Source organism: Pterocles gutturalis, unplaced genomic scaffold (genome assembly GCF_000699245.1).
Source record: "Pterocles gutturalis isolate BGI_N339 unplaced genomic scaffold, ASM69924v1 scaffold25118, whole genome shotgun sequence".
NCBI lineage: Eukaryota > Metazoa > Chordata > Aves > Pterocliformes > Pteroclidae > Pterocles > Pterocles gutturalis.
The window spans coordinates 1-18,781 of record NW_010121176.1 but is presented as its reverse complement, the minus strand read 5'-3'; the positions used below and the strand labels follow the sequence as shown (position 1 = coordinate 18,781).

The 18,781-nt window shown below is 45.0% G+C and overlaps 2 protein-coding genes across 2 annotated transcripts; one reads left to right on the top strand and one right to left on the bottom strand.

The window, feature by feature from the left end:
• The first annotated feature begins 3,231 nt into the window (after positions 1-3,231).
• On the top strand, positions 3,232-8,321 carry NKRF (NFKB repressing factor). The gene is made up of 2 exons (XM_010077166.1): positions 3,232-3,351; positions 5,483-8,321. The coding sequence occupies exons 1-2, from the start codon at positions 3,246-3,248 to the stop codon at positions 7,468-7,470; spliced, it is 2,094 nt and encodes a 697-aa protein (XP_010075468.1). The 5' UTR covers positions 3,232-3,245; the 3' UTR covers positions 7,471-8,321.
• A 2,828-nt stretch (positions 8,322-11,149) lies between these two features.
• LOC104464455 (ubiquitin-conjugating enzyme E2 A) lies at positions 11,150-13,545 on the bottom strand (the record flags this gene model as incomplete). The annotated part of the gene is made up of 3 exons (XM_010077167.1): positions 11,150-11,925; positions 12,337-12,425; positions 13,456-13,545. Coding segments are annotated over 3 exons (308 nt in total), but the record flags the coding sequence as incomplete, so codon positions are not given.
• Between the last annotated feature and the right edge of the window lie 5,236 nt (positions 13,546-18,781).

The following is an 18,781-nucleotide window of genomic DNA, read 5'->3' as shown; positions in this document are numbered from 1 at the left end:
CGGCCCCAGCGGGAGTGTGAAAAGTATCCCCGGAGGGCTGGGCCGGAGGGGGAGAACCGCGGTTCCTGCGGAGTTTTCTTTGCTCGGATATCCGTATGTGTGCGTGGAGGGGAGCAGGCTGCTGGAAAAGCATTCTGTGTTGGAAAGTAGTTCTCGATGTGCCGCCCCCGAGGACTCGTGAGGTTTGTTGTGCTTCGTAATCTCCGTGAGCAGAAGGAGTCGCTCCAAGCATCACGCAGCCTGTCCAACCTTCCAGCTCTCCGTGTTCTGAGAGAAATAGGCCCGGTGAATGGGAGAGGTTTCCCTTTATCGGGATTGCTGTTCACCTGCAGAAACCACCAAACCGTACGCAGCGAGGCTGCAGAGAGCCCACGTCCTGACTGGCGCTTTTGATGTTGTGATTTTAACTGGACAGGACGTAAGGCTTTAAGGACAGAAGCAACTGCTTAACGACTAACTTCAGCAAATTGTGCAGTGGCAGAGGAGCGTGTGAATGCTGAAGGGCGTTATCGCTTGACTTTGATTAACATTACTATCACAGAGCCTTGTTGGGGAATATTTTGTGTCATTTGTACAGAGCCAGGTCAACTTCCTTAAGCGTAGATCTGCATGTTTTCTTATTTCTTTCTGGTGCAAGTACTAAACTATTTTGCTCTGCATGCACCAAGATAGAACGGAGTTTTAAACCAGCTTCAAATTCCAAAGCTTGAGTAGTATGTTAGAATTGAGCGTCTCTTCTTAAGATACAGACTCTCTGGTCCATTAGTTCATGTTAATGTGTTTATGGGCTGTCTTAATGGAAGGCCTTGTGAGAGTGCTTCTGGGAGGCAGTGCAGTTATAAGGTGCTGATAGCAGAAGTGAAGAACTGTGTGGCAAGATCTCAAATCCTACAAAATGGTGCAATTTAAGCCTGTAAGTGCACATAACTTTCCCTAATGAACATCTCTACCTGCATCTTTCAGGGGAGATGCGAGCAATAGATTTAGGCGTGATGCGGTGCAGAGCCGTTATCAGTGAGGATGTTTCCCCAAAGCTTGTGTTGTGCACAAAGGTGAACACACCACACAGGCACGGTGAATACGCTGTGCTGTGAAAGGGCAACTGGCAGCTTTCCTTAGAGTTGTCTGGGGAAGGGAGGGGACCCACAGCTTTCTCTGGAACTGTGTTTTGCTGCTTGGGAAGAGCTGTTGTTGCTGTATCAAGTGGATAACTTCGAAGTTTGGGGGATTTTTGTTGTTTTCTTTTTTACATTTGTTGGCTGGGTTTTGGTTTGGTGGTTTTTAAGTTGGTTTTTTTTAACATTGATCACTTGCTAGCTGAAGACAACCTGTTTGTCAGTGTGAATACAAACCAAGAGTCTCTGCTGATGAAGCCTGAGGGAGCGTTCTGCTGCGGGATGGTCTGGAGACTGTCCAGGGAGCTTAGAAAACTCGATCTGTGAGGAGGGAGTTAAGTAACAGGATTCATTTAGTTTAGGGGTGGATGAGAGAAGATTAATGTGTTCTCAGATATGTTAAGGGTGGCTGCAAAAGGAGGTGTGGTGAGGAAAACATTATGCTCCAGAGCTACTGGGACCAGGATAAGAGGTAGTGTTTTAAGTCACACCAGGGAGACTTTAATCAGACATTGGAGGCTTGGGATTCCTCTGCCTCCATGTGCAGTCTCCACGACTTGAGAATTCTTAAGGCCAGGTTAGGCAAACACAGGTTTCAACTGGTTGATCTTCCCCCGAGGGAAAAATCTGAGCTCCAAACATCTCCATCCTTTGTGAAGAAGAGTGACACGCTCATGTCAAAGCTAACCCTGCTCTTGCACCCTGCTGGAAAGGGGCATTGTCCTTCATGTTCCCATCACAGGTAGTGTACTCTTCTCCCTGTGAGCCAGAGAGAGGAATAGACATTCCCCTCCTTTTCCCTTCCATCTGCAGGGTGATGAGAATATCACCACCCTCTGCCTTCCCTTTGACCCCTCTTGGCAATTTCTTCCCATACTGGGTTCCACTGCCTCTGCTGGGGGCTGAGCTGCGCTGGGTACCTGCAGGCAGAGCTGGGACCACAGTGGGGTGTGCTCAGAGTTCTCGCCCCAGTCATGTAAAGGGATCTAATTTCTGCCTGGCCTCTGAATCGGGAACAGGAGGGGCTTTTCTTGTGTGGAGAGTGAGTACATTTCCAGCACCGTTGGAGCGGTAGTATTTAAAAGCCAGTACAAGTTATTGCAGCACTAGCTGTTGGGACAGCTGTGGGCTCCTGTCCATGGACAGTGACCTGATTGATGCTTTTTGACTTTTGAAGGTGAGCACACCATGGAACAGGTGCAAGATTGCTTTTCCTCCTTTTTCAACCACAGTGTGAACCTGTCAGAGGCTGGTTTCGGGCCATGTTTGCAGGTTCTCCTTGGCTGGAAAGGTTTGGGGTTTTTTCTTGTTCAGCTTCAGAGCACAAGTGGCTCAAAAACGTGACAGATGCCTGGAGCAATGGAAAACTTAGATGGTCAGGGATGTAAAGCCAAAGGGATGGGATTGCACGGTGCATGTCCTGCCTGTGCGGAACTGTCGGCATGCTGCGGCGGGGTCAGGGCTTGCACAGAGCTGGTTACAGCCACCTCACCTCAGTCATGGCTCCGAGATCTAAAACGTTTCAGTTACAGCTGCCAAGCTGGAAATCAGTCTGACTTTTTAGAGAGTGGTCGATAAAGGCTGAGCAGTGCCTTTGTCATCTGACATCTGCGATTTCCATGTTATTCCAGTGACGTACGGTCTGCAGCTGCTGACCCAGCCGAGCCTCAGTGCTGGTCAGTCGCCCCTGTGCTTGGCTCAGGGAAGCTGCGATGTGCAAGGAGACGACTCCTTCTCCACACCCCTCTGTTCCTTAATGTTCCTAGTGGCTCTGCCAAATGTTGTGTTTCATAGATAACGTATTTAAATTGGGAGTTTAAAACGCCATCAGTTTGGTGGTTGCGTGGTTTCTTAATCACGAATAGGTTCACACAGAGCCAGGTAGCTCGTTAGCTGGTGTGCAGGCTGTCTGCCAGCCCTGGACTAGCAACGGCATGAGGCTGGTGGCCAGGTCCCCTGTCAATGCTCCAGCAAAATCTGGGGGAATGTCTCCCTTGCGCCAGGTACTGTGTCTCGGGCAGCTTCACTTCTTGTTTGACGTGATAAAGGCTTGTGTGTGCGCGTGTTGCCCTGTGGGACCAGTTCTAAAGCGGTTTGCTGTTGAATCCACGCAGGTACGGCTTGCAGGTCATGGAGAAGGTTCTCAAGATGGCTGAAGGCATCGATATCGGGGAAACAAGGACATACGAGTTGGTCCCTAGCAGCAAGCTGAAAAGATATCGCTCTCCATCTCACAGTGAGTATATCTGTCCATGTGTCAAAGGAGACACCCTTCCCTGTTGCTGTTTGGTGGGCGTTAGTGGGAGCATGGGGAGAGCAGTGCGCCACGGGGCCGCCTGCAAGAGAGCCAGCGCGGCAAACTGAAGAGAAGCGACCGTGGTGTATGCTGCTAGGCTGCAGCCGTTTCCCCTGCTCTGCCGTGTCGTGGGGTATACATAATTCATGCAGAGTTCTCTTTTTGCTTAAGAAAATATAATTTTTCATTGAAATTGCCAGGTAATTGATTTTTCCCTAGTGATAGGGAATTGAATCTAGGTAATTAAATATCCACCTGCCCTTCCTCACTGTGGTGAGGGTGATCTTCCAACCTGAGAAGGGAGTGAACATGCGCATGGAGATGTCAAGTTCAGCTTATTGATTTTGAGTTACGACCAGCCTGGAGCATTGCGTGGTGGTGGTGGGTTTAATTTTATTTTTCTTTTCCTCCCTTCTGGGCCTGGGAGGGTCCTGCATATGTCAGCCTGGTCCCATGGTCTCAGGGATCGATATTCCAGCTGCAGCTTTTCCAGTGGAGAAAATGCAGCAGGCAGAGAGGGCTGGCAGTGGAGTGGCTCCATCCGCTGGCTCCTCTCCAGCACCTTCGGAGCTCCCTGCCCTCTCTCTGGAGGGAGGGGTGGGGAATCCTTTACGGATGCAGGTGCAGATTGTGGATGCGAGTGCCAGTCAGTAGTTTGGCCGTTTAAAGCACAAGTGGTCAGACAGCACAGGACTCCTCTTGGCTTAGATATAATTCCTAGCTCTCCCAAAGTTTTTTTCCTTTCTTTGACACCCAGCAATCTTTCCATGCTTTCATGGGCTGGCTGCAAAACTGAGAAAAATACTGCTATCCTCCCATGTTTTGTCTGTCCTGTCAGGCAGCAGCTCTGAGGGGAAAGGTTCTCTATTGTGTGTTACGCAGACAGCATAACGAGCTGTTCTGCTGGTGAGAGCCTGTAGATGCTGCTGCAGTGCAGTCAGCAAAATACCGAACTGAACAAGAAATGTAAACCTTGCCATAACTCATCAAAACTGATGACCAAAGGATATAACATGCCTGTAAGAGCTTTTTCACCTGATCTAAATATGAAGGCCTGTTTATACTGGATGCAAAGTGGGATTATTTTCATCCACAGTGAACTAGGCTATGATATATATGCTGTGGTAGTGTGATGTCTAGACAGATGTGTTGCCTGACCGATATTACAGCTGCACACACTGGTGTTGGATTAGGCAGCTCATTCCAAGGCGCTGAGGTGCCCTTTGGCTCCTCTGATGAAATTACACACATGTACCACTTCAGCACAGGGGGACTAAATCTTTCACAGAAGTCTTGTATAACCATCTTTTAGGTGTAACATGTTTGCTTATCAGCTGTTCAGTACTCATTTTCTGCAGTAGCCGTGCATATCAGGATATTCTGCATCGATATTCTGCCTCGTTTGCATTTCTTCTGGTTAAGAAACAAGAGGTCTACAGTAATGTGTAATGGGCCCGCAGCCACTGCAGCTGGTGCCTGAGCTTGGGCAGATTTCTCCACGTTTGGTGTCCTTTAACCAAGGGTAGTTATATTTACAGAAAATGCTTCTCTAAACACAGTCATTAACCGCCCTGCGTGTTTTGGAGAGGAGGGTTCAGTATCACTGTGTTTCTCCCTCAAATGAGAAGACCTGAAGATAAAGTTGTTTATCTGGGATCATCCCACAACCCTGCGGTGGTCAGAGCTGAGGCTCTGGTCTCACTCTGGTGTTCTGTCTTATTGGACAAAGTTTTTACTTGTTTTAGTAGCTTTGAATGGATTCACTTCAGAAATTATTGGGTGGGTTCAGCGGGCGATGTTGAAGGGCAGAGCAAGTGATTTGGACCTAAAATTCTTGTAACTAAGTATGCAGAGATTTTTGTATGGCAGTTGTAGAGCTGGAGATACTGCTGTAGTGACCCGCACAAGAATGAATGGTCTTATTTGATCAATCGTTGATGTCTTTGGTAGGAAACCTTTTTGTTTGTGGCTAAGAAGTGGGAATCCTGTGTTCAAAGCCAGGAGATCGCTCTGTGAAAACACTGTCTCATGGCACCTATTGGTAATCTTGTAATTTTCTTCTACCCCGTAGGTCCAGAGCCACAAGAGATTCCTGAGCCGCCCAAAAAGGTGGTCCCCAGGTTCCAGGTGCGACCACGTTTTGAACCCATACACTTTGTCACCAGTGCTGAGAAGGATGACAAGAAGAAAGAGCCTCTGAATGACCAACCACAGGAGGTGATCCAGGAGGCAAATACAAACAGCATAGCACAGCCAGCTGAAAATTGTATGAATTCTTTTGTGAGTGCACAGGAGGTGGATCCTCACCTCTCCAACTCAGCTGGCTTTGGCTTTGCAGGCCAGGCAGCAGCAGCCAAGAGGGCTGTGAATAGTATGGACTGTACCACGAGCAGTGTGCTGCAGGCTTCTGTGTCTCCTTCAGCTGTCCAGTCTGCATCTGAAACTTTCCCTCCATCAGCTATAATGCTGAAGCAGAGTTTTATGGAGAAACTGTCAGCAGCTGTCTGGAAAAATCTCGCTAACCCAGATGCAAACACTGGGACTGATAAAATTAACTATACGTATCTTTTGACACGTTCAATTCAGGCATGCAAGACAAATCCTGAATATATTTATGTTCCTCTGAAAGAAATTGCCCCTGCTGACCTCCCCAAGAGCAAGAAACTCCTAACGGATGGCTTCGCTTGTGAAGTGCGATGTCAGAACGTCTACCTGGCCACCGGTTACGCCGGCAGCAAAAATGGATCCAGGGATCGAGCCGCGGAGCTGGCAGTCAAGCTGCTGAAGAAGTCTGTGGAAGTTCGAGTGGTTCAGCGGAAGTTCAAGCACACCTATCATGAAGACTTGGTGGTGTGTGAGGCAGGCATGAGTCGCCCGGATTTCCCTCCTGCTCTCAAACCTCATGAGGAGTTTGTAGTTGCCAACAGGGACTGCGTCCCGATGCAGCCTGGTACTGAATCTGTGAAAGGTTCCGCTAATACCAACAAACACTGGACTAGTTTTGTCCTCACGGAGAATGCCAGCGATGCAATAGGGATACTGAACAATTCTGCCTCGTATAACAAAATGTCTGTTGAATATAAATACGAATTAATGCCCAACCGCTCGTGGCGTTGTCAAGTGTATCTCCAAGATCACTGCCTAGCTGAGGGATTTGGCACTAAAAAGACCAGCAAGCACGCAGCAGCTGAGGAGGCTTTGAAAATCCTGCAGAAGATGCAGTCAAATATAGCAGCCATCAAAGTGACCCAGGTTCAGAAAGTGGGCTGCTCGTCACGGGGCTCCGGAAGGAAGAAGGACCTGAAGGACCTCGTGGTTTATGAGAACTCCAGTAATCCTGTGTGTACGCTGAACGACACCGCACAGTTCAACAAGATGACGGTGGAGTATGTCTTTGAAAGGATGACTGGCATGCGATGGAAATGCAAGGTGCTGCTTGAAGATGAATTCATCGCAGAAGCAGTTGGAGTGAAGAAATCTGTCAAGCATGAGGCAGCAGAGGAAGCCGTGAAAATCCTCAAAAAGACTCAGCCAACTGTTGTTAATAACCTGAAGAAAGGCACCGTCGAAGACGTCATCTCCAGAAATGAGATCCGGGGTCGATCAGCAGAAGAGGCTTTCAAACAGAAGATCAAAGAAGACAACATTGGGAATCAGATTTTAAGAAAGATGGGCTGGACAGGCGGTGGCCTGGGGAAGGATGGTGAAGGAATCAGAGAGCCGATCTCCGTGAAGGAGCAGTTTAAAAGGGAAGGACTTGGGCTCGACGTAGAAAGGGTGAACAAAATTGCCAAAAGAGATATCGAAGAGATCATTCGAAACTATGCCCGCTCAGAAAGTCATGTTGACTTGACTTTCTCTAGAGAACTGACCATGGATGAGCGGAAGCAGATACATCAAATCGCCCAAAAATATGGTCTTAAAAGTAAATCTCATGGGCAGGGCCACAACAGATACTTGGTGGTAAGCAGGAAGCGGCGTAAGGAAGATCTGTTAGACCAGCTGAAGCAAGAAGGCCAGGTTGGGCATTACGAGCTCATCATGCCTCAAACAAACTGAGGGTAGGTGTCCCCTTCTACCGGAGACTGAGCTTCCTAGGTATTTGATTACAGAAAGAGACGAGATGCTGCATTTTTCTTGTTGTGGGTTATATTAACGTTCAAGTCTTTCACTTCGTTAATATAATTTCTAAAATGTTGTTAGACATTTAGAAATGACCGAGTTCTGTTCAAGTATATTAGCACAACCCCAAAGCAGTAGTGCTGTTACTGTGTGTGTCTTTGATATTACTTGTTCCTTCACATTTTATTAGTTTTGTAATAGCAAAAACACATGTCCAGGGAGAAGGAATTTGACATAACTTAAAATTATACGTCCCTTATTCTTCTTGACCAAGGAAGGAAAAAAAAATGCCTTTTTTTTAAAAAAAAGAAAAGCAAAGAAAATGCAGTCTGGGGGAATCAACTGTATGTAAAGTTGGTATTAATGACAATAAAAAAGTTTTATTTCTGGAAAAAAACCAGGATTTGTCACACTTTGTATTTAAAAAATGTGTGAAAACTGTTTATTCTTGATAAATATAGATAGCGAGGTCTTGTCTCTGCTGTGTGTATGTATGTAGGCAGATGTCCTTAAGCAGTTCCACAGTAGTTTTATTAATTGATTTCTGCCTTGAATCTCCCATACTGAGAATTCCTGAATGCACCTTAACCGTCAGTGTGTCGGACTGAGATAACGCCAGCGCGTTTTTGCCTTGGAGCACTGCTTGACATGTGCAGATACCATGGCGAAGTGTGAAATAGAAAAACCGGAGGTAAATGCAGAGCCCACGCTCAGAGATGCTCGTGTAGCTTGTGGGGACTGTTATATAACTTATTTTTTTACTTTGAATATAAGCTCTTTAATCCTGATTGAAATCAAAGCTGTGCCTAATTATTTCTCTGCTCCGTTCCTGTACCTGTGCTTGTGTATGGCGAGGGTGATTCCCAAGTAAACTTTCTGGTGTTGCTCCGAGGTGTGGTGTGAGTGTGGCGTCTCTCCAAGACTGGCAGGTGCTGCGGGGAGGCTGGAGCGCTTCTCTTCTTGCCTGGGCAGCAGCCTCTGACCTCTGCCCGCGCCATCCTGCTGTGGTGCTTTGGCAGCCTTGGAGGAACGCTCGCTTCATGCTTGGAAAACACAGAGGGTAGGAAGGGACCTTGGAAGAGCCGAGAGCGAGACGCGCGCAGAGATGCTGGGTTTTCCTGGCAGCAGTAGGGCCCCCTGATGGCTCTTTAGCACAAAGCCAGTCCTCATGAATTTTTTGTCTGTTCTCCTGTTGGCTTGTCTCTCAGCTATTGCTTTTGTTTTTCTGCTGCCTGTATTTGCCTCTCCATCCTTTTACATCATCCTTCTGGGTTTTTTTTTCCACCTCCTGTTTTATTTTTAAATACTCTCAGCACTGAGGTGAGGGTGACTGACCTGTACTGCTGAAGCAGAAGATCCTGGTGCTGTGCGGTTAGAGGCATTTTTATCCCCACAGTGTGAAAAGGAAGAGGCTGCTCTGGCAGGTAAGGCTGGCTCAGGAAGCAGCGAGCGAGCATTCCCGCCTCTTGTTGCCTGGATGGCTGCAGCACAGCTTCTGCTTGCTTGGCCTTCAGAAAGAAAAAACCTGCTGCTGCCGTCTTTGTAGAAAAATAATCTGGCAATTAATATTTGAAATGTATGGGTGTTTCAGGTTTGTTGTTTGTCTTTTTGTGTGCACTAGTCCCTGGGCTGCTGAATTCAGCTCTCAGGAACGCTGGGCTCTAGCAGATGGGGATGTAGGAGTGGGAGAAGCCTGGTGCTTTCTAGGCAGATATTCCTGCAAGCAGGAGTGCAGCTCCCCCTCCCTCCCTTGGACAGGCAGGTCTGCAAAACGCTGTGATGCTGAGAAAGGCAGACAGAGCCTCACCGTAGGATTTGGGATGAAAAGTGCTTCTTGGGGGGAGGTTTTTGGGGTTTGGTGTGATTTTTGGGGGTTGTTCATGGTGTGGTGTGTGTTGGGGTTTTGTTTTTGTTTTTGTTTTTTCTTTCACTGATCAGCAGGACAAATACCAAACTGGAGGGCCTACTATGAGGACTTGTGTGACCTTAGAATGACTGGGACCATTCCAGAAGGGTTCTGTGTGCAGCAGCTTGCAGACATGGTTAGAGCTGGGACAGGGCACTGGTTCAGGTACTCCTGGGTGGTGGCAGTTGTCCCTGTTGGTGCAGGTGCCGGAGTTGGGTTGGTGTTTGTTGTTTTTTGCACTGGTCAATAACGCGGTGGGTGTGACTAAACTGCTCTGTTCTTGACTGGCTCTGATTTGGGAAAGTGTTGCCCAGGGAATGCTTAGGAAACAAACACCATTACTTGAGGTGCTGCCTTCACCCCAGCCACCTGCGAGCCTGCCCCGTCCAGCGCTGGGAGGGTCCAGTTACAACACCTGTTTCGGAACACACTCAAGTACACCATCGGTAGGCGTTCAGTGGTGAAAGGCTGTTCCATGGACGACAAAAGGGCTGGTCAGGGGAGGAGCTGTTGTCACAGCAGGTATAAATCCTGAGTTAATTTTCTGAAGGGGCCTGGCAGCTTCCATCTTCATTGCCAAGCTAGGCCGCTTTTGTTATGTGTCAGTCATTTTTAAATCCTATTCTCCCCCCTCATAAGACAGGAGGAAAATAAATGATTCTTGTATCAATTAATTACTGAGCCCAGTAAGTGGCTGTAACTGACTCACTGTCAATGGGCTCCTTGTTTGTCAACAGTTCACTCCTAGGCACAACACAATGCTGAGCTTCCTACATGTGCTTTTTTTTTTTTTTTTTTTCCCACCCCTTTTTGCTAAACCTTGTGTTTCTCCATGTCTCTGGCCTGTCTTTCCTCCTTTGCCCCTCACACCTCCTTGGGGCTGGAAGGCGAGTTTATTATCTCTGCCCTACACCTGGCACAGCTTTCACCCAAGCACAGCCACTGCAGCCCCCACGGCTGGAAGTATTTCATAATCCCTTCACAGCCTCTTCCCACCCCAGTTAAAATAACCACAGCTGTACACCACTTGCCTATTTATACAATAAGCACTAAGGTTACACTTTATTTACAACTCTTGAAAAATGTACAGTTTCTTACATGGGTTACTTGTGCAAAGTTAAACTTCTTGGCTACCAGACCAATGTGCACACAAAAGACACAGGAACAGTGGACAAGACAGTTGTAGGGTTTGTCCCACACTGCTGCTTTAGGTACTGTATCCAAATGTACAAACTGAGCCTTACAAAAAAAAAGTGAGTCAGGACTTACAAATTTTTTTTTTCAGAGTTGAAAAAATATTTTCATAAAACTGAAGGGAAACTAACCCAAGCATGCAGCAGTAGCTCACACAAACCACAGAGTAATTGACAAAGAGCAGAAACTGCAGCGACTCCAGTGCCTACTCCATACTTTATTCAAACTTTCCAGAAGGCAAAGTTGGATCCCCAAAGACTTATCTTTCTCCGCTAAAGATAAGGGGCAGGAGAAGGGCACTGAAGGAGAGTAATTCCACTGCTGGAACACTTCAGCTTTTACCTCTTCCTTAGCATGGAAGGTCTTTCGCTCAGAGTACCACAGCTCTACCTGGTTTTGTCCAGTAATGCCTCAGGGACAGGACTAGAGAAACTTATTCCATCAGTTTCTGTAGACATGTCCTTTAAAATAAAATTTAAAAAAAAAAAAGGGGGGGTTGTGTCTCACCCTCATCCAAGATCAAAGTACCACAGCTGTAGTGATTTATGTATAGCTACATAAATCTTGCATGTGAAGTGCAGAAGTAACAAGCATTCCACAGTTCTACTATATATTTGAATTGGAATCAATTTAAGAGTTGGGTTTTCTTTCCAGGAGTGAGGAGTTGATAAACCAATACAAAAGGGAAATGAGGTTATTTCTTCACTCAGTACTTGCAAATGCAGCGGGGTCTAAACCAATAGTAGAGGTAAATGACCAGCCCGGACAGATCAGCACTTTAGTTAATATCAGTTAAAAAATGTGTATGTATATAAACATCCCTTTTATCAAGCTACACATAAGCATCACTGTGTATAACACAATTACATTTAAAAGCTTAGTGTACACTACAGAAATGCACAATACTGCCCTAAGACTGGAGAGGGACCACAAAAAAAAATGAATTCAGCATCAGTAACTCTTTTGCAAGTAACCCAAGTACAGAACACTTGACTTCAAAGTGGGTGCTTTCTGATGTCCAAGGAGAAGAAGCTTCAGCAAGGGAGGGTGGCAACAGCACAACAGCTATTCTGCTTTCAAAGTAAATGCTAGGAGGAAAAAGATGACTCGGACACTTTGTTTATTTTCCTCATCAACAGAGTGTTCATTTGCATCATCCTGGGTCAACAGTCACGCCAGCTCTGTTCTACTATTGCAGAAACCCGTTTTTCATATTCCCGCTTATTCTCTTGGTATAGCTGAGCTGCCTGGCTGTTTGCTGGGCTGTTGGGGTTTGGCTCATCCAATAGGGACTGTGCAAAGAGAAAAACATTCTTAGGCACTCAACAGCATGCAGTTTTCCAATATAGTCCTTAAGTTATCCATAGTAAAAAGAGTGCAGGAGTTAATCTAGACAGAGGTAAGGCACACCGCGTTACTCCAGTTGTACGTTACTGGAAGCTTTTGCTGTCTGTCTTACTGTTAGCAGTGCAGGTGACAGTTTAATCGACAGCGAAGCAGCAACACCCGAGCAGTGCGGTCACTGGATGCATCCCACCTACTGGCACTGTCTAGTCAATTCACACCTGGGAATTATTCACACTTCAGCAAATACCAATGTATAGCTGCTATACTGGCTCTCAGGAGGGGGAAAAAAAAAAAAAAAAGTGTTTTTGTCCAAGCATCCTAATTTCATTCTGCCTTTTCATGCAGCGTTTTTTTACCTGTATGGATGTTAAGATGGAGGAGACATCGTAAGTAGGACTCCAACGATTCTGCAGAATATCCAGACATATACTACCATCTGCATAGACTAGAAAAGGTTCAAGAAGAATGTTTTAAACACAAGTTGTACAGCTACTCAGTTTTTTCCTAGTATTGCCTGATCCTGAAAACCTACGTACTGACAAACACTCCAACAGACTTAAACCCAGCAAACAAGCCTGTAGGTAGGAAGCAGTGAAGCTTGTCACCGACAGCTGCCTGAGGTATTTAAACTCAGCCTCTGCATGTTCTCCAACATCAAGCTTCTCTGTGACATTGCAACTACCACTATGGAACTAATGAAAAACCATGAATAGATTAATGCAAAAAAAATTTAAGCTACCCACAAGTGAACCAAATAAAGAACATGAGCAAACAGCTGTCTGCACGCAAGGTTTCCCCAGAAAGTATCTACAATAGCCAGTGTCTGGTCACCTTTCTCACGACAGCTTTAGATGAACCTTCCCTCTGTACACTTCACCCACACATGCTTACGTGCCACATTAGAAAATTTCAGGTATTTCTTCACAAATCTAGTATTTGGAGGCAAGGAATACATCTCCAAACTTAATCACCAAGGAAGGAGATTAATTAAACAATATTACTGGCTAGCAATACTACTACTAGCAATATCACTGGCTAGAGTTGGAAACTAGCACTACATTTCAAGGTCTAGCATTCTTACAGGCATTTTTGGGAGGAAAAGTGATAAAAGAACTGCATTCAGCAGTGTCATGTACACAAGATGTACAGACAAAAGTCCACGGCACTGCTATTTAGGTACAAAGTATTCTTCTGGAAGGTTTAAGAGCAGGCAGTTGAGAAAGAAGAGCTTGTCTCGCCAATACTGTGCTGTAACACCAGAAAGGGAAGAGGCTCCTTTCGCGCCCCTTTCATTTCAAGCCTGAGCACTGCTCACACACTCATCCTTACCAAAACTACATAGAACCACACTGGAATTTTGCTGGCTGATTGATAGTGGAAACATTTACAATAAATAGACCTTCTTCTACAGCACTATAGCAAACTACAGCAACACCCCCCCACACACAGAAAAAAAGCATTGTCTAAGTACTTACCATTTGGATGAAACATTTTAGAGACAAATCTAACAGTAGGTGGCTTATTTGGATATTCTTCTGTGAATTCTATTGTAAGTTTGAAAGTTCCTGGAGTTGAAAGAGAGATACGTAACCTTTATTCAGAATGAATTTACACAGGGGTTGAATAACTAGCATCCCTCCAAAAGCATAAACTGATATTTTTGTGCTCATACATGCATGTTGGATATGGATAGAGATTGCTCAGTCCTACAAAGATTCTTCTACTCTCCTTGGAGTTAATCATTAACTCTGAAGTCCTAGACAGTACTGGTACGATAGTTTCCCCTGTGACTTACTTTTATTGCTAAAACCAACACCCCAGTCAAAAGGGTGTAAGGTTTGTGTAAGGACATAAGTCTGCCCTTCCACAAAGCCTAATGCCAGCGCGCTGTAAAAACAACCTAAGTGAGTGTATAATGATCTGTGTAACAGGTCATGATTTAGTAAGTCCTAGAGACTGGAATATGCTATCATGACAAGGGCCTTCTTGTTTATTCCCTGCTTAAATTCCAAGAAAATACATTTTTGATCAACAACTGTAAGGTAATCAGGTCTTATTGCAGAAAAATAGTATTGAAAGCAGTATCCAAACCAGACACTTTAAAAGAAAAATCTGATAATTTACTTACACTAACTAGTCTGCCTTTAACAAAGGCTGATTAAGCAGAAACAGAAAACTGTGTAGTTAAGTCCCAATCCAAATGTTTTATCATAAACTATTTTAGCCCTTCTCCTCAGGCCATGACAATCTGAGAAGTCTGTCAACTAAGCTGCAAAAACACAGGTCCAAGGGACTAAGTGCTCCTAGGGATTAGGATCAGTAATGAAGGAACTCTACATACTCCACCTCAAAACACACAAGCTTCTCTTTACCATGCTATCGCCTCAGACCAACCAACCCAGGAGGCAGTTTCTGAAGTTCCTGGGTATGCCCAGAGAGAAATACCTGCAGCACCTTCATATAGAAACACAGCTCTCCTGTAAAAGCAACGCATCTTCCAGTAATAGCTGGAATGAGCTGTCAGGGCAGACGCAACTACCTTTTTTGAAAAGGCATTCTTACATATTAGTGACGGGTTTTTCTCCCTCCCAACACTCAGCACCCAAATTAAAACTCAGGGGCTCAGATATAAAGCTCATCCTTGCTTCCTACCATGAGGGAGTTTTCCAGCACTAATATAATGTATTCCTTCGTTTGGCTGACAAACACATGCCAACAGTTGGTGACTGGAGAAAAGATTTTTCAACCCGTTTTCCTTTTTTTCAGATCAGCAAGGACCTGCAGTATTTCCCCAGGACTCTCTCCTTTATAAGGAGATAAGCTATAACATTGAGTTGGAAGAAATGAAGGACACTGCTTTGATGTTCCAGTTTACATAAGGCAACACAGTACAGATGCTTCAGAGCTTTCCATACAGCAGTAGGAAGTCTCACCACCATAAGTTTTTCCATGTTTGTTATTTATTAGCAGCCTAACAACATAAGAGCAGAGAGCCAACAGCATGCTATCTTACTGTAAAACAAAAGGAACAAGAGCAGTATAGTTAAGAATGTTGAAATTAGCAGAAGTCTGCAGTGGGGCCTTCAAGCTTTACTCCAGCTAATCCAGAGGCTCAGAGCCAGATCTGAGATCAGTTTGAAAGCCAGCACTGGAAAGTCAGTAACAACTTCTACCAGCTCAGCACTACCCTTCCTTCCCTACCCAGTGACAATCCCAAGAAATACCGGCCCTTTAGAATCAAATGCTTGGAGATTTGATTCTAAATCTTAGAGATTCCCAGCTCTCCCTGCCCCAGTTTCGTTCTCAGTAGCCTCCTTATGAGGTAGGAAAGCAGGGACTTTCTTCTGCAGAAGAGTGACTAAGCAAGCAGTAGGCTGAAAACTGAGCACAAACCATCAAATAGTAGAGTTCAACAAGCATACTTGAGAAAATGAATGCTATTCTAGAACACTGACTGAAGTGGGAGCAGAGGGGACAGAGAAGACGCCCAAAAAGCAGCAACAAGGGCAGTTTGGTCCTAGAATCCATTTTTAAACTACTGAAAGAAAGGGAAGCCGTCTGTCTCACCAGGGACAGGACAGCACTGCTTTCAAGACAAATCTGAGCAAGTGGGTAGACAGCTTCCAGCTGGAGTATCTACCTACTCAAATTTCCAAGTCAAAATCCAGAGTGGCTTAAAAGAGCTCCACAGTACAAAAACACCTCATTTTTGAGCTTTATTAAAGGACAAATGCAGAGATTAGATTAATCAAAGTCCAAGGGTCACTCGCACTGAAAGCCCACACAAACAAAACGTGTATGACACCACACACTGCTGGGGGTGAGGCCTTCAGTGTCCAGTCTCTGCTGTCACTAATTTTAAAGCTTTCAACTGGCACTTCTTGCAGCTTGCCCTACACAGACAATTTTAAAACATACACTCTCTTATCCACTGTCATTATGATATTAGGATAATGTTCTCTCTCCTCTCCTGTACTTACTTACCTTGTTGATCCGTCTCTCCTACCTCAGGATGCAAGACTCTCACACAGCTACCACGGAGACTTCCCCATGACCTGTGTGCTGGCCCGAGTGACCCCTGCCCAGAGCAGCGCCCATGTTCCTGACAGGCCCTTCTCGCTGCAAGGAGCGAGACCAGCCCCCTCCATTCCCTGTCCATAAAGCAGGATGAGCTCTTCCTCTCCCACATGAGGATATAGAACCCATATTCCATAAGCAAGGAACAAACCATACAGAAGGCAAATGCCTTGCTTTCTCTGTTCAAGGCTCCGTCAGGATCACAGAAAGGCAGGATACTACAGTAGCTCTGTTACTTAACTCTGTCCAAGCCAGGAATCCTGCACTAACCACAATATCATCATCCAGTTTCAGAGAAACAGGTCTGAAGGACTGGGAGAGCCTGGGTTTCCACCACTGTGACAGCACTGCCACTTTAGATGCCACACACCTATAGATTCTTAGAAATATGAAGGACAGGATAAATATCCCCAGGATCCTACTGCAGACACCTGCAATCGAATCCTCTTAAACCAGAAGATGGAAGTTATGCTGCTGATCTAAATTAGTAGTTGCTCCTAGGCCAAGTCAGCCTGCATACCGAATTGTGAAAACATCCTCTGAAGTCTGGGGGCGGAGGGGAAGGAGAGTTGTTAGCTGCATTCTGCTGCACAGCAAGTAAATGAATGTGTTTGAACTTACAGTTTTCAGTTCAGACAAAGCTATGAAACCTCAGAAGCTGAGACAGGATAAATGCCTCACCAGAACGAGGAAAAGGACAGTAATTCTCACTATGTTTAAATTATTACACCTCTAGTTCAACAGCAACAACAAAAAAACCCCACAGGCTGCTTTTACAAGAACCAAGGGACCTGAAGTCTTATAGCATCACCAGGAAGTGACAGAGCCTAAAACCAAAATTCAGAGCAACTTGTGAAGAACACTGCCCTGCAAAGGCTTCATGAGAAGGAATACAGAGCTCCAATGTACCCTTGACTCACAAGGGCCTGCAGTTACAGAACTAGCCCAAACTAACAGCTCAGCACTATTAAGTAAAAATTCCCTTAATTTTACCTTCATTAAGCTAAACTGTATCTGAACTGTGCTACTATTATCTGAACTGTGCTACTCTACTCACTTAATGGAAAAGCACAGCTCAGGCACCAATATACCCGTATCTCTAGGCACCACTTAGTATTTTGTTATCTAGCACAACGTAAGATATGTCCCACAGAAGAGGAGATAAGCATATCCTATAACACAAGACATATCTGTCCTCCCGAGCGCATGCTGTGAAAACACACACTTTGCTATGAAAGAGCAATCCATCACACACTGAGATTGTATTATTAGATCAACCAAAGCAGGACAGCAGTAGCAGACTCAAGCATCTGTTTGAACTTCAAAATGCTGCGAATGCAACATGTCCTAAGTACCTGAGATAAAGACACAATGCTGCCACGGTAGAAAGCACAGACAAAATCAATATGTCAGGGCTCTCAAAAGCAGTCTCCAATCTCCTGCGACTAAATGGAAATATATGTTAAAAAGCTCTTATAGCATCTGTTAAATTCACCCTGAGCTGGAAGAGCCTGAACATGGAAACAACCTGCATTTTAGCACACTGCAAGGAGATGGCTTTCTGCTCCAGTGAATCACTCTATTAGTGGCAGTGCTAGAACCTAAGAACCTCAAGAACCTAAGCAGCTCTAGCAACCCTTGCAGAAGTTCAAGGGAGCCCTTCTTTAAGGTTTACAAGATAAGGTAACAGAATACGTTTAGTCTATCACTATGCAATGTTACGGAATACTCAAGTTCTAAACAGTAGACTTCGAAGCTGCTACTACAGCAAGTTTCTTTACTAAGCAAATACATATAAAAAAGTAACTGGAGTCTCTGGAGTTCTATAAAATCTAAAATCTTCACAGAAAAAAAAAAATCTGCAATTTACAGGCATGCCCACAGGTGCTATCTCTGAGGATAAACAGAGACAAAGGAGTTAGCCAAGAACAACATGGAGAGTTAAGGGATTTTTCCTATGCTTTTGTCATGAGTCATGGAGATCTAGCATTAATTACAGCCTGCACTGAAGGTATCTTAAAAAACAAAAGTGCACCATTGACTTCAGTTAGACGGTATTTCATGTCTAACAAGTTTTCACAAAGATGCTTAAGTATTCATACAGCACCAGTAAAGCTACAAAAGAGAGAAACTACTATGATACAGGTATGTTACAATGACCTATTTAGTCAGCTTTTAAAGTTAAAAAGTCCTTTTAATCTTTAACCCTCAATAATACTGATTGTAGCAGAGTGAAGTAGATGCCAAGGAAAAAAAACCCCAAAAAATCTGTTCTGAACTTCCTCAAACATTCAGCCCATTTCCTACTTCAGCTGACTCACATTGGAACTTACTCGCAAAACACTTCCAGGATCAGAAAAAAACAGAACCCCAAACAAATGACAACAGCTCTATATCAGGTGTTTCACAGTTCTCCAAACATGAGTGTCCCTAAAAACATGATCCAGCTTTCAACAGAAAACCTTGGAGATGCTCAAAATGGTACATGAAATTAGGCGTAGGATAGTCAGATTTAGTAATTACAAGCAAGCCCCTACAAATTAACTTGTATGTTTCTGTAAAACAACATAGATATCTAAATCTACACTACTTTCTTGGGATAAAATTTTTAAAAAATTACATAAACCCAGCATACGGATGTGTGACCAGGTGAACCTGCACCCACGTCCCTTCTCCTCCCCCAGCCCCACACCTGTTGCAGCCCACGCCAGCGGCACACCAAGG